The sequence below is a fragment of the Aquarana catesbeiana genome, linkage group LG06 (genome assembly GCF_042186555.1).
Source record: "Aquarana catesbeiana isolate 2022-GZ linkage group LG06, ASM4218655v1, whole genome shotgun sequence".
In the NCBI taxonomy this organism is placed as follows: Eukaryota; Metazoa; Chordata; class Amphibia; order Anura; family Ranidae; genus Aquarana; species Aquarana catesbeiana.
Window position 1 is genome coordinate 349,209,092 of NC_133329.1, and position 26,106 is coordinate 349,235,197.

General features: G+C 40.9%; 1 protein-coding gene across 4 annotated transcripts in view; it reads left to right on the plus strand.

Annotated features, from left to right (window-relative positions):
- The window catches only part of LOC141147040 (sodium channel protein type 2 subunit alpha-like), a 229,147-nt gene that overhangs the window by 133,458 nt on the left and 69,583 nt on the right, over nucleotides 1-26,106 (plus strand). For all 4 annotated transcript variants that reach the window (XM_073634018.1, XM_073634019.1, XM_073634020.1 and 1 more), the window contains exons 14-17: nucleotides 6,655-6,893; nucleotides 19,175-19,348; nucleotides 23,316-23,675; nucleotides 25,137-25,625. In XM_073634018.1, coding sequence (XP_073490119.1) covers nucleotides 6,655-6,893; nucleotides 19,175-19,348; nucleotides 23,316-23,675; nucleotides 25,137-25,625 — 1,262 coding nt within the window. The remainder of the gene's footprint in view (nucleotides 1-6,654; nucleotides 6,894-19,174; nucleotides 19,349-23,315; nucleotides 23,676-25,136; nucleotides 25,626-26,106) is intronic.

Consider the following 26,106-nt stretch of genomic DNA (forward strand, 5'->3'; position numbering starts at 1 on the left):
TGCTGAACTGGCCGAGATTCAAACCGTGTATGGCCAGCCTTAGTTTTTCATGGCCACTGGACAGCTTCATTGCCCAGCAGCTTCTTCTATATTTCAGGAATTTGAGCTGTGAGATCTTCTAACGAATGTGTCCAGATTGTTTTCTGCTGTTTAAAATCCAATAAAAATAGGATATTCAGTGGTGTATTTTCAGCTTAGTAAAATCAATTTTTAAAAAAAGGACAAAATGACAAATGAAAAACCATCCTAAAGACTGTGGCAGTATTGGGGCCACAACTGATGGTGTAGAGGTCCATCCACAATCCTATGCCAAAGGTCACGGAAAAAGGCATTACTGGTTCTACCCAAACCTGCAGAGCAAAGTGGAGCCCGGGGAAGGCATGTACTGCATCCCGACACTTGGTTCCACTAAGGTATTAGGTTGAGTGTGCGTTAAGACGTGTACACACAGGCGGACTTTTCAGCACCAAACGTCCGACGGTCTTTCCGACGGACTTTCGACGGAGTTACGACGGACTTTCGGACGACCGGACTTGCCCACACACCAACGAACTAAAGTGAACGGGATGAACGTGATGACGTATGACCGGACTAGAATAAGGAAGTTCATACCCAGTAGCCAATAGCTGCCCTTGCATCCTTTTTTGTCCGTCGGACTAGCATACAGACGTACGGATTTTTCGACCGGACTCGAGTCTGTCGGAAATATTTGAAACATGTTCCAAATCTAAAGTTCGTCTGATTTTCGACAGAAAAAGTCAGCTGAAGGTCCGATGAAGCCCACACACGGTCGGATTGTCCGACGGATTAGTTCCGTCGGACCAGTCCGGTCGAAAAGTCCGCCCGTGTGTACACAGCATTAGATCTTAAACATGCCAAGAATTATTCAGCAGTGACCACTACATTGCTTATGCACCACACTAATAAAAAAAAAATATTATAAAAATAAAATTCAGACATATAAAGCATTTTTTTAGAACATACTAATAAAGTTTTTTCTAACAAAAACTACCTGCTATCATTTTTTTTTTTTTTACTTTACATTTACTTTTTTTTTAACTTCCCTTCCTTTTTAAGAAGCCTTTCTTCATCTTCATTCTGCCTTTCTGGAATATCTGCTGATGGAAGCAGGCTGTCATATACATGTCTTTACACCTTCCAGACACAGAGGAGCTAGACTCTGAGTCCTGTAGGCATGTCAGGGCTGGACCCTCATGATGCTGTCATGTCCTATAGAAGGTGTCACAGCATTATTTCTCCATTTGATGTTAATAGTGTCTAGTGAAGTTTTAATTCCTCCTGTCTTTCTATTAAAATGTAATTATAGTGGAAGGTTTTACCATTGAATTGATCACAGAACATGTCAATCACTGTCCATTTCAAAATGGTGTAGTCCGTCATTAGGACAGGACATTTTGCACATGCTATAAGGCTGTTTAGAAGACTGGCACAGCTATGAATAGGTAGCATTGTTACAATGTAGCAGTCAGCTTAAGTATGAGGTCTGGGTTCTTAAAACTGGAAAAAAAAAATTTGGGGACATTTATGCCTTGGCCAACTTTGCCCAACCCCTAAACCATCCTCTGCCAATTAGACGAGGTTGATAGTTATTGAAAGGTACAAGATCCTTTAGGATTCATTTGCACTTGTGCGATGCGGAACGCATTCAAAATTGCATGCGTTCCATATCACACAAAAAACGTGCATCTTTATTGGAGACACTTTGCAGTGCCATTTATTGTTAATGGCCCCCAACCATTGCTAAAAGTGTTTGTTAAGCCTTTTTTTTTAAAACTCCCAGCCGCTCTATTAGAGGCTGGCATACAACACTGTGTAAATCCTTTCTAAAAACGAGCAGTGTAAATTGCTATTTAGAGTTGTCTTCAAGCCGGTCACGTGACTCGCGGACGCTTTTCAGCTCCGATACACGGCTACTGCAAGAGTGACCGTGATCTCCCTCTGACATCAGCCGGGGAGATCACGTGGCCACTCAGCTCCTCCCTCAGAAGCAATGTCTCGGAGCTGTAAAGCGGCCGCGAGTCACGTGACCAGCCTGAAGACAGCTCTAAATAGCTATTTATACTGCTCGTTTTTAGAAAGGATTTACACAGTGTTGTATGCCAGCCTCTAATAGAGAGGCTGGCAGTGACAATTTTAGGTTTTTCATTTTCAATAATAGCGGCGGGGGGCAGGGCGAAGCAGAGACAGAGAGGGCGCTTACATGCAGGAAGGAGGGGTAAAGGGAGGAGAGAGGAGAGCAGAGCAGGCAGCGTATGATGGAGAGACGCACTTTGACCACAGTGATCAGGGCTGAGCAGCCCTGGTTATTGTGGTCTGTTTAGAGAGGGCATATAGGAAGTGGCAGATTCTGGGAAGGAGGGGGTTTACAGTTTAGGAGGGGGGCAGATTACACAGCTCTGTTCTGTTTAATCTGCTTTAAAGGACCAGGATCTGTATTTTCTTTTTTTGGGTTAACAAACACTTGAAGTGTGTGATAAATCGTGGAACAAAATACATTGTGATATAAAAGGATCATGCACTTCTATGGTGCGATTTAGATGTAGTAGGCAGTCTATACAAATGAATAGGCTGCCCTACCACAACGCAAGGTAACGCACAAAAAAAAGCACGGACACGCATGTGTGCTGCCGCATTGCACATATGTGAATATTGTCTTAAAGAGGAGCTCCAGAAAAAAATAAAAATCAGTAGCTACAAATACTGTCTGTAGCTGCTGACTTTTAATATTAGGACACTTACCTGTCCACGAATCCAGGGGTGTCTTCACTCAAGCCGATTTTTCAATCAGCTCTCGAGTGCTGCCGCTGCCATCTCGGGTAAGGGAAACCACCAGTGAAGCCTTGCGGCTTCACAGCCGGTTACCTACTGAGCATGCGTGAAGCGCGCCGCACTTTGTGAATGACCCGACGGCAGGGAAAAGAGGAGGGGGGCTGAACTTCCAGATGAGTTTGCCGTGGCATTATAAAAAAGATTTGAACTAATATTTTAAAATTTCAATTCAAATCTTTTTTTTTATAATACCAGTACAGCTCCCAAAAACAAAATTTTTGATCTTCTCTATTGCAAGGTGTTAAATTTGGTCATACCCTGGGCTGTGATTCACAAATTAACCAATGAGCAAGGAATAACAAACAAGTCTTTCTGTGGATTCAGATTGTAATCCTTATTGTTATTTGTAATGTGGCTTTTAATTTGCAAGGCTAGTACTGGGATTGTTAAATGGCCCCATTAAAATCTTAGGCTGGCCATCCATTATACCATTTTCTTGTACAATTTTCCTTTAGATTTACTAAAAACCACATAATATGAGGTCAAACTTAAACAACACTTTCAATTTGTATCCAATCAGGAGGCCCTTGCACTGCATAGTTAAAGGTAAATCGAAAGGAAATTGTACAGATATTATACAAAAAAATTGTATAATACAGTATATGGCCAGCTTTACAATGTTATGTTTGTTACCTGTTCCTAAACATTAATATACCTTTTACGTTTTTTTTTTCTAAACTGAAGTACATAGTTACATGTTCCCAAATATGTTGTCCATTGTCTAATTATCTAGATTTAATCTCCATCTAGCCTCTTCCTAACCTAAAATAGATAACAGTTAGGGATGAGATTCAGAATCGTCCAATGATGAATTTGCTGTGAATTCCTCTGATTCACTTTGAACAGGTGATTTTAGGCAAATGTCCAATGGGCAAATTTTGACTGCCACTCTGCGCCCTGGCCTACAAACTTTGCAAATTGCAGTGGTGGATTACATTCTCATGTGCAAATTTTTTGATCGATTTGCTGAACTCTGGGCGAATCAATTTTCCCGCAATTCGCTCATCACTAATGACAATAAATGTTAATAGAGGGTTCCTTCAAGACACTCAAATCTTCTCCATGTAAAGAACATGCAGTTAGCTAAAAATGCTTTCATAGCCAAAGGTGCTGTCTTAGAATGTCATTTTTGAGTTATACTTAAAGCACATTAGTAATTTAGAAGGTAGCCTCTGCGCTTGGTTTTACTAGTGATAAATATTTTATGTCATGCTTAAGGCCTACTCTAGTCCTCTGTAACTGTTTGACTGTTACCATGGCATCACTGAGGAATTATGTCAAAATATATCCAATCACAATTAGCGTCACCCCCTTTTGTCTATTGTCAATTAATCAAACTTGGTAAAATAAAATAATCACAATCCAAAAGATACTTCAAAATGTTGCTAGCTGAACACTCCACAGTGATTTCACAACACTCTCTATAATGTAAAACTAAAACAAAACAGTGCAGTACAATTCAATTAAATAATATTCAAAACGTGACAAAATAGTGAAAGTCCATTAATTAATAATTTGGATAATATTGTGAAAAATACAATCTATAAAAAATTTAAATAATAAAACAAAATAGAATAATTGCTCCCCACAAACGGTGATCTTCTATTACTCTCTTTCCTACGGTGATTAGTTCACCTCCACACACCAGGTGAAAAACCTGCTCATCTCAAGCAAGAAACAACAGGCTCATCTACACTATATTGTCAAAACTATTGGGAAGCCTGCCTTTATACGGACCTGAACTTTAATGGCATCCCAGTCTTAGTCTGTAGGGTTCAATACTGAGTTGGCCCATCCTTTGCAGCTATAACAGCTTCAGCTCTTCTGGGAAGGCTGTCCACAAGGTTTAGGAGTGTGTCTATGGGAATGTCTGACCATTCTTCCAGAAGCTCATTTGTGAGGTCAGGCACTGACGTTGGATGAGAAGGCCTGGCTCGCAGTCTCCACTCTAATTCATCCCAAAGGTGTTCTATCTGGTTGAGATCAGGACTCTGTGCAGGTCAGTCAAGTTCCTCAACCCAAAATTAGCTCATCCGTGTCTTTATGGACCTTGCATTGTGCACTGGTGTGCAGTCATGTTGGAACAGGAAGGGATCATCCCCAAACTTTTCCACAAAGCAGGGACCATGAAATTGTCCAAAATGTCTTGGTAAGCTGGCGCCTTAAGAGTTACCTTCACTGGAACTAAGGGGCCAAGCCCAACCCCTGAGAAACAACCCCACACCATAATCCCCCCTCCACCAAATGATTTGGACCAGTGCACAAAGCAAGGTGCACGTCAGTGCCTGAACTCACAAATGCGCTTCTGGAACAATGGTTAAACATTCCCATAGACACACTCCTAAACCTTGTGGACAGCCTTTCCGGGAAGAGTTGAAGCTGTTATAGCTGCAAAGAATGGGCCAACTTAATATTGAACCCTATGGACTAATGCCCCGTACACACGGTCAGACATTGATCGGACATTCCGACAACAAAATCCTAGGATTTTTTCCGACGGATGTTGGCTCAAACTTGTCTTGCATACACACGGTCACACAAAGTTTTCGGAAAATCCGATCATCCTGAACGTGGTGACGTAAAACATGTACGTCGGGACTATAAACGGGGCAGTAGCCAATAGCTTTCATCTCTTTATTTATTCTGAGCATGCGTGGCACTTTGTGCGTCGGATTTGTGTACACACGTTCGGAAATTCCGACAACGGATTTTGTTGTCGGAAAATTTTATAGCCTGCTCTCAAACTTTGTGTGTCGGAAAATCCGATGGAAAATGTGTGATGGAGCCTACACACGGTCGGAATTTCCGACAACAAGGTCCTATCACACATTTTCCATCGGAAAATCCGACCGTGTGTACGGGGCATTAGACTGGGATGCCATTAAAGTTCATGTGTGTGTAAAGGGAGGTGTCCCAATACTTTTGACAGTATAGTGTATATTAATCATTTGGATCCACTGGGATGTTCTCCTCTCTTCTCTCCAAAGATCCCACTTGGTTTACACTTTCTAATGTATTCACATTCCACAAACGGATTACATGTACTAGAAAGGCTAATACATAGTGCTTCCCGTATAACACCTTTATTATAAGATGAGATGAGCCTGTTGTTTCTTGCTTAAGGTGAGCAGGTTTTTCACCTGTTGTGTTGGTTCATTAATCACCGGAGGAAAGACCGTAATAGAAGATCACTGTTTGTGGGGAGCACAGATTTTATTTTGTTTTTTTTTTAATTTCAATTAGATTTTTTATAGACTGTATTTTTCACAATATTAGCACTGAGATGTTACCACTTAACACCCCAGAACATCATTATACCTGACAACTTACAGTATAGTGCAACTTGTTCCTGCTCTTACCTTAGTCTTTCTATAGCTCCCTAAAATAAAACACAAATGTAGACTTTCTGAAAGTCAGTATTTGCATATAATGTGCCACGCCCACCAGATGACAGTGCTTCTTACTTGTCTTAGGCCAGTTAGATGCTGTACTGTGGAAAGCAGGGACAGTATGTGTCCAAAGATGAATGCCTGGGAAGCAAGAAGTATGTATTCCAAACATTTTTCCCTGTGCACGTACTGCCCTAAACATTAGTACTGATCGGTTCATCATCCAGCCACAGGAGCTGCCAGATTAATAGAATTTGACATGCTGCTGGTAGTGGGGCTGGATGATGCACATGTACTGCCACCTATATGCTAGAGCCTAATGCATTGGGGCTAAATGGTGTGCATAGGACCTTACAGTAATGTGAATTAGTTTGATGTAATATTGCAATCCTAATTTAACATTTTATTTCTACAGAATTAGAAGAATCCAGGCAAAAATGCCCACCATGCTGGAACAAATTTGCCAACACCTACCTGATATGGGACTGCTGTGACACCTGGTTGAAAATAAAGCATGTACTCAATGTTATAGTGATGGACCCCTTTGTTGATCTTGCAATCACCATCTGCATCGTTTTAAACACCTTGTTTATGGCCATGGAGCATCATCCCATAACTGATGAGTTTGCTAATGTGCTGTATGTTGGAAATCTGGTAAGTTGTCATTATTTGTATTGTTGCTGTTATCATTATTGTTACATATCAGTATGTCGCTCGACTTCAAGTGGCTACAGGCATCATCCTGGTATTGTTTTTTTTTATCAACCGGTGGTTGACTTTCTTGTAATAGACCCCAGATGTCTCAGTAAAGAGTACCTGTCACTGCCTGTTGCTATCACGGGGGATATTTATATTCCCTGTGATAACAATAAAAGTGCTTAAAAAAATGTAAAGTGGCAGTGTAAAAAAATAAATCATTTAAAGCCCCCTTGTTCCCCCCATGCTCACACGCAGAAGAGAATGCATGCCTTGGTCCCTAGCATGCGCAAACAGCATTCACCCCGCACATGTGAGGTATCACCTTGAACATCAGATTATGGCCAGTAATTCTAGCACCAGACCTTCTGTGTAACTCTAAAGTGGTAACCTGTAAAGGCTTTTAAATTGTCGCCTATAGAAAATAAAATGTATGTATTTTGCCGCAATTTTGGAGAGTGACATTTTTGGTATCTAATTACTTGGCATAACATTATCTTTTATATTGTACCAAACAATTGGGTATTATATGGTGTTTTTATGCATTAAAAAAAAAAAAAAAAAAAGAGTATTATTCCAAACAAATTGCATTTGAAAAATCACTGTGCAAATACTGTGTGACACCCACCATTTTGTTATCTATAGCCTCTGCTTTAAAAAATATAAAATGTTTGGGAGTTCTAAGAATTTTTTAGCAAAAAACACAGATTTTTACATGTAAGCAAAAAGTGTCAGAAAAGGCCTGGTCTTAAAGTGGCTAAATAATTACGTGGTGTAGATATGTTCTGCACTGCATCCTTATGAATACTTAAAGTGATACTAAAGTCTTGTTTTTTTATTCTGTAAAAATAACAAACATGTTATACTTACCTGCTCTGTTGCAGTGGTTTTGCACAGAACAGCCCCGATTCTTCTCTTCTCTGGTCCCTCTTTAGTGCTCTTGGCCCCTCCCTCCTCTTGAGTGCCCGCACAGCAAGCAGCTTGCTATGGGGGGACCCAAGCCGAGTCGCAGCTCCATGTGTCCATGTAGACACGGAGCCGCGGTTCGGTCCCGTCCCTGCCCCCTCTCTCTCTCCTGATTGGCTAACTGACTTTAATTGATTTGCCTCAGCCAATCAGAAGGGAGAGTTCTGGATGGCCAAGGCACTCGTGCACATCGCTGGATAGAGATGGGGCTCAGATAAGTATTAGGTGGGCTGAGGGGGCTGCTGCACACTGAAGGTTTTGAATGCATTAAGATTTAAAAAAAAAAAAAACCTTCTGCCTTTACAACCACTTTAGTGTATAAAGAGTATAAAGAGTATAAAAAACTGTTGCACAAAGGGGATACATGGAATGCTTTCCTCTAACACCTATATACACACTGCTTTTTCAATTGTTGGTCACCCATAGCTGAGAGCAGTGGGCCATTGGCTCATGCTGCTGTCAGTCAAATCCTGTGAGGAGGAAGCAGGGGGTGGGGCTGATCCGCATTATGTGTGTCTAATGACGCACACAGCAGTGACTCTGGAGAGAGCCTGCATGTGTGACACCATAGGAAGTGGCTTGTTATGGGGACACACGAGAAGATGCGGAGCAGAGAGCGCCGGCAGGGAACACCCAAAGAGGAGGTTCAGGGTTGCCTGATGCATTACCCTTGCACAGAGAAGGTAAGTATAACATCTTTTTTATTTTACCAAAATAAAAAATTTGATTTTACAACCTCTTTAAGCCCATGTCTTTCTGGCTACCATGTAGTGAAGGGAAAAATATAATCTGGGCATACATGCGTAGAATTTTGTTTGAAATGTTTTGTTTTAAGAATGTTTGCTCAATTTTCTACTCATTAGAGGTGTCAAATGGGCGTTCATTTTCAATTGCAGTGATGAGAAAATTTGAATAAACAGGATGGAATATGTTTTAGGACTGAACAAATTTGTGACAGTGAATGTGGTTTTTGTTCAGGAAATTATGTTTTTTCCAAAATCTAAATTTAAAAGAAATGTTGAAGTACTTTCAAACGATTTATATGAACATTTGTTCAAAAATCCACTGGTGTGTGGCCAGCTTTAGGGCTCATGTACACTACAGCTTGAGTTTAGGGGCTTTTGGTGTTTTTTTGCCAAAGCTCCCAAACTCAACTCCATAAATCCTATGTGCCTATGTACACTTAGGCTTTTACAAGAGTTTAGAAGCCGCTGTGGTTGGGGGGGGGGGTTTTAACCTCCCTCAACCTCCCTCTCCCGAATGCAAAAGAATGCCTTCAGGATAGGAACATTCTGACCGCCAACGTGGCAAAATCGTGCAGTGTTTTGCGTTTTCCCGCAGCCGACCGGCCAAGGCCATCAAGGCCTTAGGCCTCATGCACACTGGACATTTTTTGCAGCTGCTTCTAGGGACCGCAGGCGTTTTTTTTTTTCTTTTACCCTGCCTAAACTCCCCTGCATGTTAGCCTATGTGTCCATGCACACATAGACTTTTAGCAGCGTTTAATGGCAGGAGAGTTTAGAGGCAGAAAAAACCCCACTGCCACTTCGTCCAGGAGCAGCAGAGTTTTGGCAGAAAAAACGCTTGGTGCTGTTAAACACGTCTAAACCCACCTAAATGCTGGGCACATTTAGCAATTGAATGTTAATTCATTTCAATGGGCAGAATAAATTATTATTATGGCCAATTAAATTAATTAACGCCCAATCTCTTGATGCCTGTAAACATGCCTATAAGCTTGTAAGAGTATTTAGACACTTTTACGAGCGTCAGGCTTTTTTTATTCCAAAATACTGCTGCCAGGAATAAAGACTACTAGGAGAGTTTGCAAAATGTTCTGTGTGCATGATCAAAAACAGCTGCATATTTTCACATTCATTGAGGAGCCCTAAAAACATTACTCCCTCCAACATAAACACCAGCTGAGGGGCATTGAGCCATGTAACATTTTCTGATTAGTACTGAAAACGTATAATGTACAGTGGGGACGGAAAGTATTCAGACCCCCTTAAAATTTTCACTCTTTGTTATGTTGCAGCCATTTGCTAAAATCATTTAAGTTGATTTTTTTCCCCTCATTAATGTACACACAGCACCCCATATTGACAGAAAAACACAGAATTGTTGACATTTTTGCAGATTTATTAAAAAAGAAAAACTGAAATATCACATGGTCCTAAGTATTTAGACCCTTTGCTCAGTATTTAGTAGAAGCACCCTTTTGATCTAATACAGCCATGAGTCTTTTTGGGAAAGATGCAACAAGTTTTTCACACCTGGATTTGGGGATCCTCTGCCATTCCTCCTTGCAGATCCTCTCCAGTTCTGTCAGGTTGGATGGTAAACGTTGGTGGACAGCCATTTTTAGGTCTCTCCAGAGATGCTCAATTGGGTTTAAGTCAGGGCTCTGGCTGGGCCATTCAAGAACAGTCACGGAGTTGTTGTGAAGCCACTCCTTCGTTATTTTAGCTGTGTGCTTATGGTCATTGTCTTGTTGGAAGGTAAACCTTCGGCCCAGTCTGAGGTCCTGAGCACTCTGGAGAAGGTTTTCATTCAGGATATCCCTGTACTTGGCCGCATTCATCTTTACCTCGATTGCAACCAGTCGTCCTTTCCCTGCAGTTGAAAAATACCCCCACAGCATAATGCTGCCACCACCATGCTTCACTGTTGGGACTGTATTGGACAGTTGATAAACAGTGCCTGGTTTTCTCCACACATACTGCTTAAAAATTAAGGCCAAAAAGTTCTATCTTGGTCTCATCGGACCAGAGAATCTTATTTCTCACTATCTTGGAGTCCTTCAGGTGTTTTTTTAGCAAACTCCATGCAGGCTTTCATGTGTCTTGCACTGAGGAGAGGCTTCCGTCGGGCCACTCTGCCATAAAGCCCTGACTGGTGGAGGGCTGCAGTGATGGTTGACTTTCTACAACTTTCTCCCATCTCCCGACTGCATCTCTGGAACTCAGCCACAGTGATCTTTGGGTTCTTCTTTACCTCTCTCACCAAGGCTCTTCTCCCCCGATAGCTCAGTTTGGCCAGATGGCCAGCTCTAGGAAGGGTTCTGGTCGTCCCAAACGTCTTCCATTTAAGAATTATGGGGGCCACTGTGCTCTTAGGAACCTTAAGTGCAGCAGAATTTTTTTTGTAACCTTGGCCAGATCTGTGCCTTGCCACAATTCTGTCTCTGAGCTCTTTAGGCAGTTCCTTTGACCTCATGATTCTCATTTGCTCTGACATGCACTGTGAGCTGTAAGGTCTTATATAGACAGGTGTGTGGCTTTCCTAATCAAGTCCAATCAGTATAATCAAACACAGCTGGACTCAAATGAAGGCGTAGAACCATCTCAAGGATGATCAGAAGAAATGGACAGCACCTGCGTTAAATATATGAGTGTCACAGCAAAGGGTCTGAATACTTAGGACCATGTGATATTTCAGTTTTTCTTTTTTAATAAATCTGCAAAAATGTCAACAATTCTGTGTTTTTCTGTCAATATGGGGTGCTGTGTGTACTTTAATGAGGAAAAAAAATGAACTTAAAGGGGTTGTAAAGGTATAATTTTTTTCACCTTAATGCATTCTATGCATTAAGGTGAAAAAACTTTTGATAATACCGCCACCCCCAGCCCCCCCGTTTTACTTACCTGACACCTCAAAAACTCGCCTGCTCGTTCCCGACCTCCATTCAGCTGATCAGCCTGGTCGCTGATTGGCTATAGTGGATGGATTGAAAGCAGCGCAGCCATTGGCTCGCGCTGCTGTCAATCACATCCAATGACGCGGCGCGCCGGGGGGCGGGGCCGAGTGGTACAGCGAGCGGCTATAGCCGCTGGCTGTATCACGGGAGCGCGTCCGCAATAACTATCCACCATGCGAGGGAGCTCGCATTAAGGTGGTTAGTTATTGCGGGGAGGAGCTGAGACAGCCGCCGAGGGACCCCAGAAAAGCAGGTTCGGGGCCACTCTGTGCAGAACGAGCTGCACAGTGAAGGTAAGTATAACATGTTTGTTATTTTTAAAGAAAAAAAAAATACCTTTACAACCCCTTTAAATTATTTTAGCAAATGGCTGCAATATAACAAAGAGTGAAAAATGTAAGGGGGTCTGAAAACTTTCCTTCCCCACTGTATATTGCAGTTGTAGAATACGGCGTTGTCTTATTTAGATTATGCTTGGCATTTCTAGCATATGGTTTATCTAACTATAGATTTGTTCTTGAATAAGTAACTATATAAATTGATTGCTGGTGTTTTTTTTATTTTTTATTTCGTCATTGGGTAATTGCATTGCGTGATACAATCCTCGGGTGAAGAAGAAAACCAATATTTATTGACGTATTGGTGTAACAAGCTGCAAGTGCTGCAGTCACCGTAGGCTCAGTGTTCTGTGGAGTCAGCAAATGTTCTGACTATGCAGAATGCATCCTGCTGAGGCAGCACAATGGAAGCAGTGCAAGCTTGTGTTTATTGAGCGCTTTCACTTGCAGCACTTCTAACAAAGGTCTCATTTGCATTGAAATGGAGAGTCTATGAAAGATCATAGCACTGTGCACTATTCTGACAGGCCTAGACAGGGCAGGTCAGACTTATTCAATGAGGGTGTTTTCCTATTCCAGTTTTTTTTTTTCGTGCATCCAACTTTTCTTGAACTGTGCATGATAAGCTACCCATTAAATAAGATAGAGAGCATTGGCAGTAGGTAATCCATAGTAAACATAGCTCCCAACTGTCCCTGATTTTGAGGGACTGTCCCTGATTTTGAACAATGTCCCTCTGTCTCTCTTTTGGCCTCATTTGTCCTTCATTTTGGTCTGATCTATAAAGTTGTGTATAAAATGCACTACTTATCCTTCTAAATAGGTTTTCCAGTGCTAAACCTTTCATCCACTTTCTAAATTGCAGCATTTGTAAATGTCAAAAGTCAATATAAAGGAATAGTATGGGGAAAAAAAAGCACTTGGGGTTTAACTAATCTTTATTTTTTTGTATAATTCTCCTTTAGGAGAGCGTGGCAGGGGGTCCCATGGCTACATATGTTTGCTAATAGGTGTCCCTCGTTCCTATCTCAAAAAGTTGGGAGGTATATTAGTAACCAACTGAAACATTGTTTTAATTGAGGCCTCAAAGGAGGCATATCAGTGTGTACCCCATGTGAGGGCCATGTTTACCCACACAGGAATGCCCAGGTGGTCCATGCATTTGCATGCAGGCAGTCCCATTGTGTAAATTAGGATGACATCTACGTGGGTATGGGTGCGTGTCCCCAAACTCACACCGTCTGTGCACCCACACCGACAGTGATGTCATATTTGGAGCAGCAGCTGTGCCTGTGCAGGGGACGGGCAGAGGAATAAAAGGTCTGCCTCTTTTTCCATTGTGGGAGCCGATAGAACACAATTGTGCTGCGGGAGGGATTTCCCCATCAACACTGACTGCGTTGATTGGGGAGTTGATCGATTTTCTTTCCTGCAACCCTTGGTGTGATGTCCCTTTCAACCTTTCTTCCCCCAACCTTTATGTGCTTTAAGTAGTTATGAGATTTTGTTACTGTGAAACAAAGCATGACCAGTCAAATTAAATAAGGGGGGGGGGGGGGGGGCATATGGTAATATAAATCTATCCCTGCCTATAGGTTCTAACATTTATTTTAGATAAGCATAGCTTATTCTTCTTGTAGTATACAATGTACTAAATAAAGCACACCTACAGACGACAGCAAGGGTTGGTGTAAAATATTGCTCCAAAAGGACTTAGCTGGTAAATAATGTGCCCTATTACTACATTCTACTTACACAAGTTCTAATAAGGTTCCAGAAAAAAAGGGGGGACAGTATATATCCAATTCTTCACTGGTATGAAATAGGTACACTAAAAAATAGTAGGGGACACTGTATTAGCAGTGGATATGTATATATATATATATATATATATATATATAAGCAGATGTAATGTAATACTTAGCCTTTAATTGCTAACAGAGTATAGGGCATAGGCATATTACTCGCTTACCTTGCAGGTTGATAAGTAGCATTTAGTTTAGCTAGGTAAGATGTATGTTTGTGCAAGGGGTTCTCATATGTTTGGCATTAGAATAGTTTCCGTAGGTGCTTAGTGGAAGGCATCATTCAAGGGACACCCCTATAGGACACCACATTCACTCCAAAGGAGCCTTTCCTCTGTAATATAAAACAAACAATGCAAATAATCCAATTGTAGGCAAGCCAGCAGGTTAGATAAACATTCAGACCATATGTCAGGCTTCCTATGGGTGTGTGTGTGCTTACCAAGTATGATTCAGTAAAGAGAGTGCTTCCACCTGCCTCCCAGGACTTTACATTTACAAAAAGGTGTTCCATGTTCTCTGCAATCCTCCACACTATTTGCATTAAAAGCGCTGCACAAACTGTTGGCGCTACATAAATCCTGTATAATAATAATATTAATAATAATAGTATCTCTATCTACAGTATTTATGAATGTGTTTGTTTGTATTAGAAAAAAATACTCATGATTGTAGAAGAAAGTTTTTGCAAGTTTTATTAAAGTCACTTATTTGATAATGAGATGCTGATAGGAGAACTTACATGCTATTGCTGTCTTTCTTTTTTTTCTTTTTCAGTTTTCTTTTCTGTGCTTGCTCCTCAGGCAAAAATTTTCTCCAATGTGCTTGCTCTGCGTTGCCTGACTTCAGCTATATGGGTGCCCCTGTGTCGGGATATATTGCATCTCCTCTTCATGCGTGCTGCCGTTTTGAACTATAAGCTTATGTACAGCCGCTCCCAGCACTGCACAGACAGGCATATAAGATACACAAATCCAAAACCATTCCTCTTCTTGTCTTCCACAGTAGTGATTGACAGCAGCTCCCCAGCTTTGGCTGTGGTTCAGTACATTTCACGCTGCCTGTGTGTGCGGAGCTGGGAGTCGCTGCACATAAGCTTGCAGTTCAGAACAGGAGCGTATTCAAAGTGGAGACTTTGACAGGACATCATAGATCCTGGCAGGCACAGAGGGAACCCACATCTCTGAACACGGACAGAGCAGCCGTGAGACATAAAGACATTAAAAGACATAAACAGCAAGAGCATATACACTAAAATGTCTAAAGTATTGGGACACCACACGCACGTGAACTTTAATGCCATCCCAGTCTTATTCCATAGGGTTTAATATTGAGTTGGCCCACCCTTTGCAGCTATAACAGCTTCAACTCTTCCGGGAAGGCTGTCCACAAGGTTTAGGAGTGTGTCTATGGAAATGTTTGACCATTCTTGAAATGTTTTTTTTACATGAATACCTGGTCCGCATTTTAAAATCCAGAGGGGTCACACCGTGCCTTGAGCACTAGGTTTTCTCGTGGATGTTATATTGGATTAGATGAACCAGGTTTGGTACACACATTGACAATTCCTGTTCTATTATTGACCATTCTTCCAAAATTTGTGAGGTCAGGTACTGATGTTGGACGGCAAGGCCTGGCTCGCAGTCTCAGCTCTAATTCATCCCAAAGGTGTTCTATCGGGTTGAGGTTAGGACTCTGCGCAGGCCAGACTTTGCTTTGTGCACTGGTCCAAATCATTTGGTGGAGGAGAGATTATGGTGTGGGGTTGTTTTTCAGGGGTTGGGCTTGGCCCCTTAGTTCCAGTGAAGGGCACTCTTAAGGTGTCAGTATACCAAGACATTTTGGACAATTTCATGCTCTTGACTTTGTGGGAACAGTTTGGGGATGGCCCCTTCCTGGTCCAACATGACTGCGCACTAGTGCTCAAAGCAAGGTCCATAAAGACATGGATGAGCGAGTTTGGGGTGGAGGAACTTGACTGGCCTGCACAGAGTCCTGACTTCAACCCCATAAAACACCTTTGGAATGAATTAGAGTGGAGACTGCGAGCCAGGTCTTCTCATCCAACATCAGTACCTGACTTCACAAACATTCCCATAGACACACTCCTAAACCTTGTGGACAGCCTTCCCAGAAGCTGTTATAGCTGCAGAGGGTGGGCCAACCCAATATTGAACCCTACAGACTAAGACTGGGATGCCATTAAAGTTCTTGTGTGTGTAAAGGCAGGTGTCTCAATACTTTTGACAATATTGTGTGAGTTCTGCTATCAGTATCTCCCTTTACTTTACCTTTTCTCATTTAAAATCACTTTAAGCACACTTGAACAATTAGCCATCATTGCCCTTTGGCATAATAAATACGGATTCAGCTATATTTTGTGTTTCTGATGAGTGCAGAAATGTTAAATCAACCAACAGCTCCTTATACCTCTTGGGAACTCTGTTGGGGAGACCTTTGAACCTAAGCTCCCAAACTAGGAGCTCCCATACCAGTTTTGTTGAACTTTAACAGGAACCTGCCACAAAGGTGAGAGTTATTTTACTGACCAGAAACAAGCATTGGTTAGTGGGGTCTCATTGTTTACTAGTCAGCCTATACATTGCTATGCAGTGAAGGAAGAGTAAAGTTGACAATCCCACAATCCCATGCATTGAAAAATTAAATTTTCTTTGAAAAGGGCACCCTTCAATCCACATATTCCTACCTTTCCTGCAGTCTCTATAGCTCCTTACTGCACTGCAGATAGCACTAAATTCGGCAGTGTCAAAGACCAGAGGAAGTCGGGACATCACTTTCTTGCTCATGTGGCAGTTCTTGGGCTTAAATATTTGGCTGCTAGATTTAGCACTGGCTCAGGTGGGCAGGTGACATGATCCCCCCATACACAGAAGTGCCTGGTATTCTCACCAGCTGCCAAGGAAGGAGGGACAATAGAACACAGACAAAGTGAGCATAAGAAGTGACATTGGGACATTATCACTTTGCTCTGCATGGACAAGGTGACATATTACTCTAAAGATAAGTCAGTGATTAAGGTACCCATGTTTCTAGTTTGACAGGTTTCCTTTAGAGGTGTATTTCTTTTTATTTGCAATTCTTTCCCTAGTGCAGGCGAGACAGCGCTGAATAATGGTCAATCATTTGGATAGCTGTCATATTGGGACTTCTCTCGGGTTTTCTTACAAGATGCGGAGCTAGATTGGCAAGCTTTTCATCTGCACAGTATAATCAAAGTAAAGACGCCAGGAAATTATTTTGAAGGAAATGCTCACAAACACAGGAGAGAATATAAATTGCATTTGCAAGAATGCACCAAGCAGGATTTCAGCCCAAAAAAACAAGTATTAACACACTAACCAATTAAAGTGGAGTGAGCATGAGATATATTTTTCATGCTCAGGGCATGCATGCAAAGTAATGTGTAAGTATACCACTTCCATAGCTCCCAACTGTCCCTGATTTCGAGGGACTGTCCCTGATTTGGAGCAATGTCCCTCTGTCCCTCTTTCCCCCTCATTTGTCCCTCATTTTGGTCTGATCCATATAGTTGTATATAGTTGTATATAAAATGCACTTTTTATCTTTCAAAAAGTGTTTCCCAGTGCTAAACTTTTCATCTAAATTCAAAATTGCTGCATTTGTAAATGTTAAAAGCCAATATAAAGGAATAGGAGTGGCAAAAAAAAGTCATTGTGGATTTAATTAACCTTTTTTTGGGTTAATTCTCCTTTAAGGGGGTGTGTCAGGGGGGCGTCTCCTATGCCTACATATGTTTGCAAGTAGGTGTCCCTCATTCTCATCTCAAAATGTTGGGAGGTGTGCACTTCTAGATGTACTGTATTATGTCTCACACAGATTACAGTACTCCCCCTGGCAAAGTCCTAACTTTCTTTACTTTCATGAATGCCATGGGCACAATCTCAAAGCCCCTTGACATAGCACAGGCCCTTAAGCATACATTTCATCCCAGTGTATCTCTTATCTATATAACATAGATTTGAATGTATGTAGGCTCCTTCCCAGCATATTGGTCGCCTGCTATGCTGCAACAGAATATCTACTTGTTATACTTTATATAATCTGTGCTGCCAACCAACATGCTATAATGTAAAGGAGAGACACAAAATACCTCAGGGTTTCAGGTCCTGTCCCACATATTATTTTACTCTATTAAAGGAAAGAAGACAGAACCAGACATTTGGTAGAGTTAAAACCCTTCCCACTCTAACCAAAATGTATCTATAGTTGGGTTTTAAAGTGAAACTTCACTTTTATGTACAAAAGCCTCTGTCTTCAAGCCTGATACATACATTGCAAAGAATCTTATTGCAGACCCTTAGCTGCTTCTGTTCTGCAGGCACTGAGACAGGTCAGTGCACTAATTTCCTACTATTGAAGAAAGTGGGGAGGGCCTGCCTGCCCTAATCTCCTGACTAGTCCTATAGTTGTGATAAGAAAAATACTCTTGGAAAAGTGAATTACTTGCGTATGTAGAATGTTGCCATGTTTGCAAAGCAGCAACCCTTTCATTTTTGCCAGGTTTGGACAACCACAGCAACCCCAAATGGAAATGGAAGAATTATTTTTAATAACATAATGGCTTGTGTTTTTAATTTACCTTTTTAGAGTGTGTTCTTTCCTTAAATTAGTCATATTTATTGATTTTAACAACTCTTCATTGCAAAATAAAATCCTACTTTTCAATTAAGCCAGAGTTGTTCTTTAAGCCCTTGGGTCTCATTGCTAATACTATAAACACTAAAGAAAGTCCTTAAGTAGTTTTGAATCTGACCCAGATAAATGTCATAACTTTCCCGGATTAGCCATAATCCACTACAAATTTTTCAATTCCTCCTCTGCCAGCACAGAATTTGCACTGTGTTGTTATCCCTTTCTACCACAGCCATGAAAAATTAATAGACTGCAGTGCACTTTGTGTGCCATCTAATTAGCAGCCACACTTTGGCTGAAGTTGTCAACTGCATTGTTTATTCTCTCTTTCATGTTCTTTGGAGGGGGGATGAATCATTAAACAGATTGTCACTCCGCATGGTACCTCTAGAAAGACCCAAATGACTGGTTTTGTGTGTTTAATGGGAATTGAGCTGCTACCTACAGCAGCTCATGTTTGTTTTTTTCCCTTTGAAACACAAGCTTTTGTGAACCCTTTTAAACATTTTGTGATGATTTACAAATTTTTATGGAGATAATTTAGGAATTTAGGATGTGATTCTGTGACGTCAATGCTGGATTTATTAGTACCCCCAGACATGGAATTTCCTTGTTATAGCTGACCCATGGACATAGCACACAGTACATCCTTACAGTTTCTGGTGTTTTCATGTTCTGAATGGCCATAGTTGTCATCTGAATGGTCAAGAATACAAGATGGACTTTAACATGTTTTGTGCATTGTCATTTCCTTAGGTATTCACTGGTATTTTCACTGCAGAGATGGTCTTCAAACTCATTGCATTAGACCCCTACTACTATTTCCAAGTGGGATGGAATATATTTGACAGTATTATTGTCAGTCTGAGCTTGATGGAACTTGGTCTGTCCGATGTGGAAGGATTGTCTGTACTGAGGTCCTTTAGATTGGTGAGTATACATGGTAATGAAGTGTAATGAGAACACAAGGAAACATTTCAATAATAAAATGGTTTGTGTAAAGTCTATGAATAATAGAAAAAAAAAACGTTTCATCAGTTACCTGTATGTATACTATGTGTGAAAATTAAAAAGGACCTATAGTCATATTTCAAATAAAATCATGTAAAATAATCTATTCAGTGTGTAATAGTTTAAAAACTCTTTTCGTATTCATTTTATATAATTTGTAACTAATTATGAACATGGGGCTGCCTTATTTTTTTAATTACATAAGCAGGCTCTCCTTCCTTCTTGTCTTATCTCACTAATAAGGTTGGTCTAATTGATAAATATAGCTTCTTTTCTATGCCTGATAGAAAGAACCCATGTCTTCTTTTAAGTGATAGTAATGCTATTTGACAGTGCTGCCACTGCCTTTTTGATGCATATCAAGTGTCATTTTTCACTAAACAATATTGTTATTCTCCAAAGATAATCCATACACATCCCCTACTTAAAGTGATGCTAAAGTCTCGTTTTTTTTTTTTTTTTTGTTAAAAATAACAAACATGTTATATTCAGTGGTTTTGCACAGAGCAGCCCAGGTCCTCCTCTTCCCAGGTCCTTTTTCGTTGCTCCTGGCCCTTCCCTCCTGTTGAGTGCCCCCACAGCAAGCAGTTTGCTATGGGGGCACCCGAGTCAAGCCGCTGCTGTGTGTCTATTCAGACACAGAGCCTTGGCTCTCGCCTCATTGGCTCACTGACTTTGATTGACAGCAGCGGGAGCCAATGGTGCTTCACTGCTGTCTTAGTCAATGAGGAGGGAGAGTCCCGGACAGCCGAGTCTCTCATGCAACATCGCTGGATTGAGATGGACTCAAGAAAGTGTTAGTGGGGCTGAGGGGGGCTGCTGCACACATAAGATTTTTCATTTTAATGCATGGAATGCATTAAGATAAAAAAAACCTTCTGCCTTTACCACCTCTTTAAAGTGTAACTACAGGCAACATTTTTATTCAGTTTTGGATATAATGAAGAGGGATTAGAACACCTGGCAGTTTTTATTGCTGTCTGTGTCCCATTAGGGAGATTCACGCTCTCTAATTGTCCTGTTTACCACTATCATCGAAGGTGAAAGTAAAAGAAAATCCCAAATTTTCGGTTGACACCCAAACAGTAATAGAGAGGAAATCTTCCAATGGGGACACTATTTTGGTGACTCTGGTGACAACCTGCGATTCCCTCACTTTGGATGGATTTCCTCTCACTTCCTGTTTTTGCTATGGGACAGAAAGTGATAGGATATCTCCCTATGGGACCCAGGTGGAAAAAAAACTGACAGGGTTTATATCCTCCCTCAGGCTATCCAAAATGCTTTTCCTGCTTGTAATGTGTTCTGTGAGCTCCTGAATCTCTCTCCTCCCACCCCTCACCTCCATTGTTTTGGAATGAGCATTGCACATTAGTTGTGACCATGTGCACTGCGCTATGCACATTACAAATCCCATAGTCCACAGTCCCTAGTTCATCTCGGGAGCGAGCAAGTTTAGAGATGATCAGAGGTGCAGGCAATGTGCAGGTGAGTATTAAAAGTTTTTTTCTCATATAGTTTTTTTTTTTTTTAGTTACTGAGTCACTCTAAAGATTGTTCTACTTTAAGACCATTTACTAATATTTAAGAAAATACAAAATTTACAGATCTAACAGTGATCCCTGCACCATCGGCAATTAGAAACTTACTCTCAGCTGCTGATAGCTTATTTGTATATTGCAACATGGTTGTTCTATTATTCTTACAGTTTACAGTGGTGTCTATATATCCCAACATCCACTACCCAGTTTCTCTAAGAAGATACTTCACACACCTTATGATTTTGAGCCGTTTACCCATTGAAGTGACTTCTGGCCTATTAAAGCTGAACATCAGGCAGATATAATAATACAAAAATGAATGCAGTTCTGTGATCATTGATCCTTAAATATATCTTTTTAAAGGCAAGCAGAGCAAGTACCTGAATTTGACTTGGTATCAGCCTCTTGCAGTCCACATCAGAATTTAGGGAGGAGAAGGGAGAAGCAGCACAGACAGCCAATCAGTAGTGCTGGGATGCAAAAAACATGCTGATAGGAGTAGTGCACAGAGTAACATAACGATAAGCTCATAATTCTGCTGCTTCTCCTTTCACTGTCCATTCACAGGTCTGGGGTGTAGAGGAGGCCTGTAAGTGTTACTGAACAGCAGCAGAGAAAAATCAGTTCTCGTGTCCTGCCAGACAAGCCTGTGTGGTGTGGCTAAACTGTAAATCTGTAACCCATGGTATCTTTGTGTGCCGCTTAGGCTCAGTAGATGTGGGGTGTGTGTGTGTGAATTCCTCAACATCTGCTTCTAAGTGCTGTTGAGGTATGGAGCCCATCCTGGCTCCTTCAATGGCTCAAGGGAGGGAAAGGAGGTGATCCCTTATGCCGCACATCCATGTGGTCCTATGGAGGTGAACAAAGTGGCAACCTCAGCCTGGACTCCAACCAGGCCACGTCCCAATGTATTTTGTTCCGCCTCCCAGAGCTTAGTCATGGGGATCATGTGTAAATCTGTAAACTGGCAGATAAAACAGCTCCCTTATATGATTTTATCTGTGTATGTAGCTGTTTACTAAAATAGCCAGGGTGCTCCTTGGTTACACTTATCTTCTAAATTCTGTATTGATTTACCCACCCCTGCTCATTTGTAAAGACCACATAAGAATGCCATACAGGCACATTGATTGTAGCCATCTCATTCTATTTATGGCTGTCAGCCAGATTAATAACTTACATTGAAGGACATGCTTTTAGTTTATAAATGGTATGCTTTATAACATCATTTTGCAGTTGAGTGCCCTGACCCTTTTCTCATGGATAAAATAGAGCAGTGGTCAACAACCCTGTCCTCAGGGCCGACTAACATGCCAGGTTTTATGTATTACCTTGGGGAGATACAGACTAGAATACTGCAATCACTGAGCAGCAAATGATATCACCTGTGATGTATTTCAGTTATCTTGCAAAACTGGCCTGTTAGTGGGCCCTGAGGACAGGGTTGATAACCACTGAAATAGAGGATGAATTAAATATCTGAGAGCAATTATTATTATTTACTATAGCCTGGAAAATTGACCTCTCTTATTCCAGCAACATGAAATGTTCTAAAACTATAAAAACGCAAACAGCAGTTGTGCAGTGTGTAATATAATGTCATAATCAATCAAATGTTTCTGCTAATAAACTTTTAACAAAGAAACCATAATACTCTGATCAACCTGCCTAATTACCAGCTTGCAGAAAAAATGTAAACACTTGGGAAAGTCTTAGGCTGGCCATACATTTTACATTTTCTTGTACAATTTTCCTTTAGATTCACCTTAAACTATGTAGTGCAAGGGCCTGTCTAATTGGATACAATTGAAAATTGTTTAGTTTTGACCTCATATTATATGGTTTTTGGTAAATCTAAAGGGAAATTGTACAAGAGAATTAAAAATGTATGGCCAGCCTTAGTTTCAGAGAGTGATAGCATTTTTGTTAAATAGTAAACTAATTCTTAGAGATCTCTACATTATATCTAAGAGTGGCCATATAAACATGATTATACCCCTTAACAGCCTGATGTGATGCTCATGAGAAGAGAGTATGGAAGCATGGGCATGGCATATGTTACCAAAGTGACATCCCAAGCACTTCAGACCTTCAGAAGCACTGTTATTTCACACAAAGTTGTGATTGTGATGGTGCTTTGCTTCCCTGTTCTCGCTGAGAAAAAGGACATGAAGTAATTGAGTTTGTGCGTGCCTCTTTTGATTCTTGGCTAACATATGATACGCCATGGGCAGGTGATGCATGCTTATGGATAAGATCTGACTAGAAGGATTGTGTTTTAAAAAGGGACAGTTGGGAGCTACATACAAATATTTACCTATCTCTGATGTTCCTATTTTTTTTAGCTCCGAGTCTTCAAGTTGGCAAAATCATGGCCTACACTCAACATGCTTATCAAGATCATTGGCAACTCTGTGGGAGCTCTGGGAAACCTGACCTTGGTGTTGGCCATTATTGTGTTTATTTTTGCTGTGGTCGGCATGCAGCTCTTTGGTAAAAGCTACAAAGAATGTGTCTGTAAAATATCGCCTGACACATGTGAGCTTCCACGCTGGCACATGAACGACTTCTTCCATTCCTTCCTGATTGTCTTCCGAGTACTGTGTGGAGAGTGGATAGAGACTATGTGGGACTGTATGGAGGTGGCTGGACAATCTATGTGCCTAACGGTGTTTATGATGGTGATGGTCATTGGAAATTTAGTGGTAAGTGTCTTGTATGTAATAAAAAACAGTTCCCGCTCAGTGATATATATTCTCTGTTTGGATGTTTAAAAATGAAAACTCTTGGTTCCTCATGTGAAGTACTGTGTATCATAAAATTGGCTAAACAGAATCCCAAATATTTTTGGAGGTGAAACAGTTTACATATGTGTATTTCAACTGCACATTAGTTGTTCTGATTCAGCTTTATTAGATGATGTTAACTATATTTTTGTGGCCCATTTGTTTAAACCTGAAAATGAAGGGCATTTTCAGGGTCAGATTTTCAAAACTGTTGCAGGAAATCATATCTGCTATTAAAAAAAAAAAAGTGCAAATGGGTCTATAATCTATACAGGTCTTCTACAATTTTTTTTCAGTAACAGAAGTTAAAACATTTCTGAGCTTAACCATTTAATGCAATTTCAAGCTTAAATTTCTGAAAAAAAAACAAGCATGACCAAGCACTGAAGCAGCCATGAATCTGTTTTTTTAATGCACAAAAAATTTCACTAAACAATGTCCTAAGCAGCAGGTTGGCGGAAAAAACAAATATCTGGCTTAGGCTATTGATCACAGGGTTGGCATGTTTTGGTTATTTACCACTGTTTCAAAATAAGGAAGGAGCCATGGGTCCCTGCTGGATTCAGAAATGCATGATTGTGTATGGTAAAGCCTAACCATACTATATAGACAATATTTAGTGCTTGATCCAGACTGAATTTGTGAAACGATTTACAACAGTAATCAGAATCGCTGATGCCTGTCTGATTATGTAGACAATGAAATGTGCTCATCCTGGCCTAAAAGGGATATTCATCATTGTATTCAAAGGATTAGCCCACCTAAAGTTATATCTTAGTCATAGGTAGAGCCTGGTGGGCTGAGTTAGCCCCTGGCTTTTTATATGTTTCTAACAATATACCAACAGCAAGTTGAGTTCTCTCTGCCATAATTCCTGGTCCTGTTCATCTCCAATGAAATTGATCTATTATGGCCATGTGGCCATATTAGGTTAATGATCCCACAAGAATTTCCTGCCCCTTTGTGTATGTGAAACTTTAGGGCAGGAAATCCCCCGCTAGCAGCACATGGGCCAAACACTGACAGTTGCCTTCCAGATATGGTCAAACATGAGGTCAGACTGAACCCAAGCTCATGCCTACTCCCCACTTGGGAATTTTTCCCAGCCACCCTTTGTGTGTTCCATCTCCTCCTGTTGAATTGTGCAGAGCAAGAATGCCTCATAATCGCCATAGTAGGTATACAGACGCAGGAGCTCTAGTGCAGATATCTAATAAAAAAAGTTCAGAAGATACATAAGGAAACTATCAGGTTGTTTAACTCTTGATCAGTTAACAAAAGCTAACCTATCTGTTTTTGGTGGACTGACCATTTCATGTTTGTGTATAATAATGTTCTAGTAGACTCATATTTTCTCTTGTCTTTTAATTGCATTCTTAGGTGTTAAACCTGTTCTTGGCTTTGCTGCTGAGCTCATTTAGCTCAGACAATCTTTCTGCATCAGATGATGATAATGAAATGAATAATCTACAAATTGCCGTGGCCAGAATGCACATTGGGATTGCGTATGTGAAGAGGAAAGTACGGGAGTTCATCCAGGACGCATTTGTGAAGAAGAAAAAAGAGCTGGAAGAAAATAAACCTCTAGAAGACATGCAGAACCAAAAAGACAGCTGTATATCCAACCACACCACAGTGGAAATAGGCAAAGATTTTGACTACCTGAAGGATGGAAATGGCACAACAGCCACAAGTGGTATTGGAAGCAGTGTGGAAAAATACAATATTGACATTGAAAGTGACTATATGTCATTCATACATAACCCAAGCCTCACAGTGACTGTACCAATAGCTGTAGGGGAATCAGACTTTGAAAACTTGAACACAGAGGAATTTAGTAGTGAGTCTGACCTTGAAGAAAGCAAAGAGGTAAGCTATATTTATGACTTTCAAACTTTTATTTTGGTTGGTATGTAGTGATTACAGGGTTTTGAAGAATCCTTAACTATTCCAGTGAGTGTCTTTTAGTACATAAATAATCATAATTAGATTCTGCACATTCTGCACAGGGAAGTTGGCTGTTGGCATCAGATGGTTGTTGGACATTAAGAGTCTGATGGCTGAACAAGATTTTACCCATCTGATGGACAGAGACTTATCAAAAGAGAACAGGGGGCTCTAGGAAATATAGAAGCTTTGCCCCCCCCGCCCCATCAGTCACCTACTGCCTACTAGTGCACCCTCACTTGTAAAATGACTTGCAGATGCACAATTTTGGCCAATAAACTATCCCCAGTCCCAGGCGTCTGCCCAGATTGCCTTGTGGATGATCCAGCTCTGCTGATGGGTTTATAGACGCAACAGATGTATTGTAAACATTTTAAAAAAAAATTACTTGTCCTTCAGGACT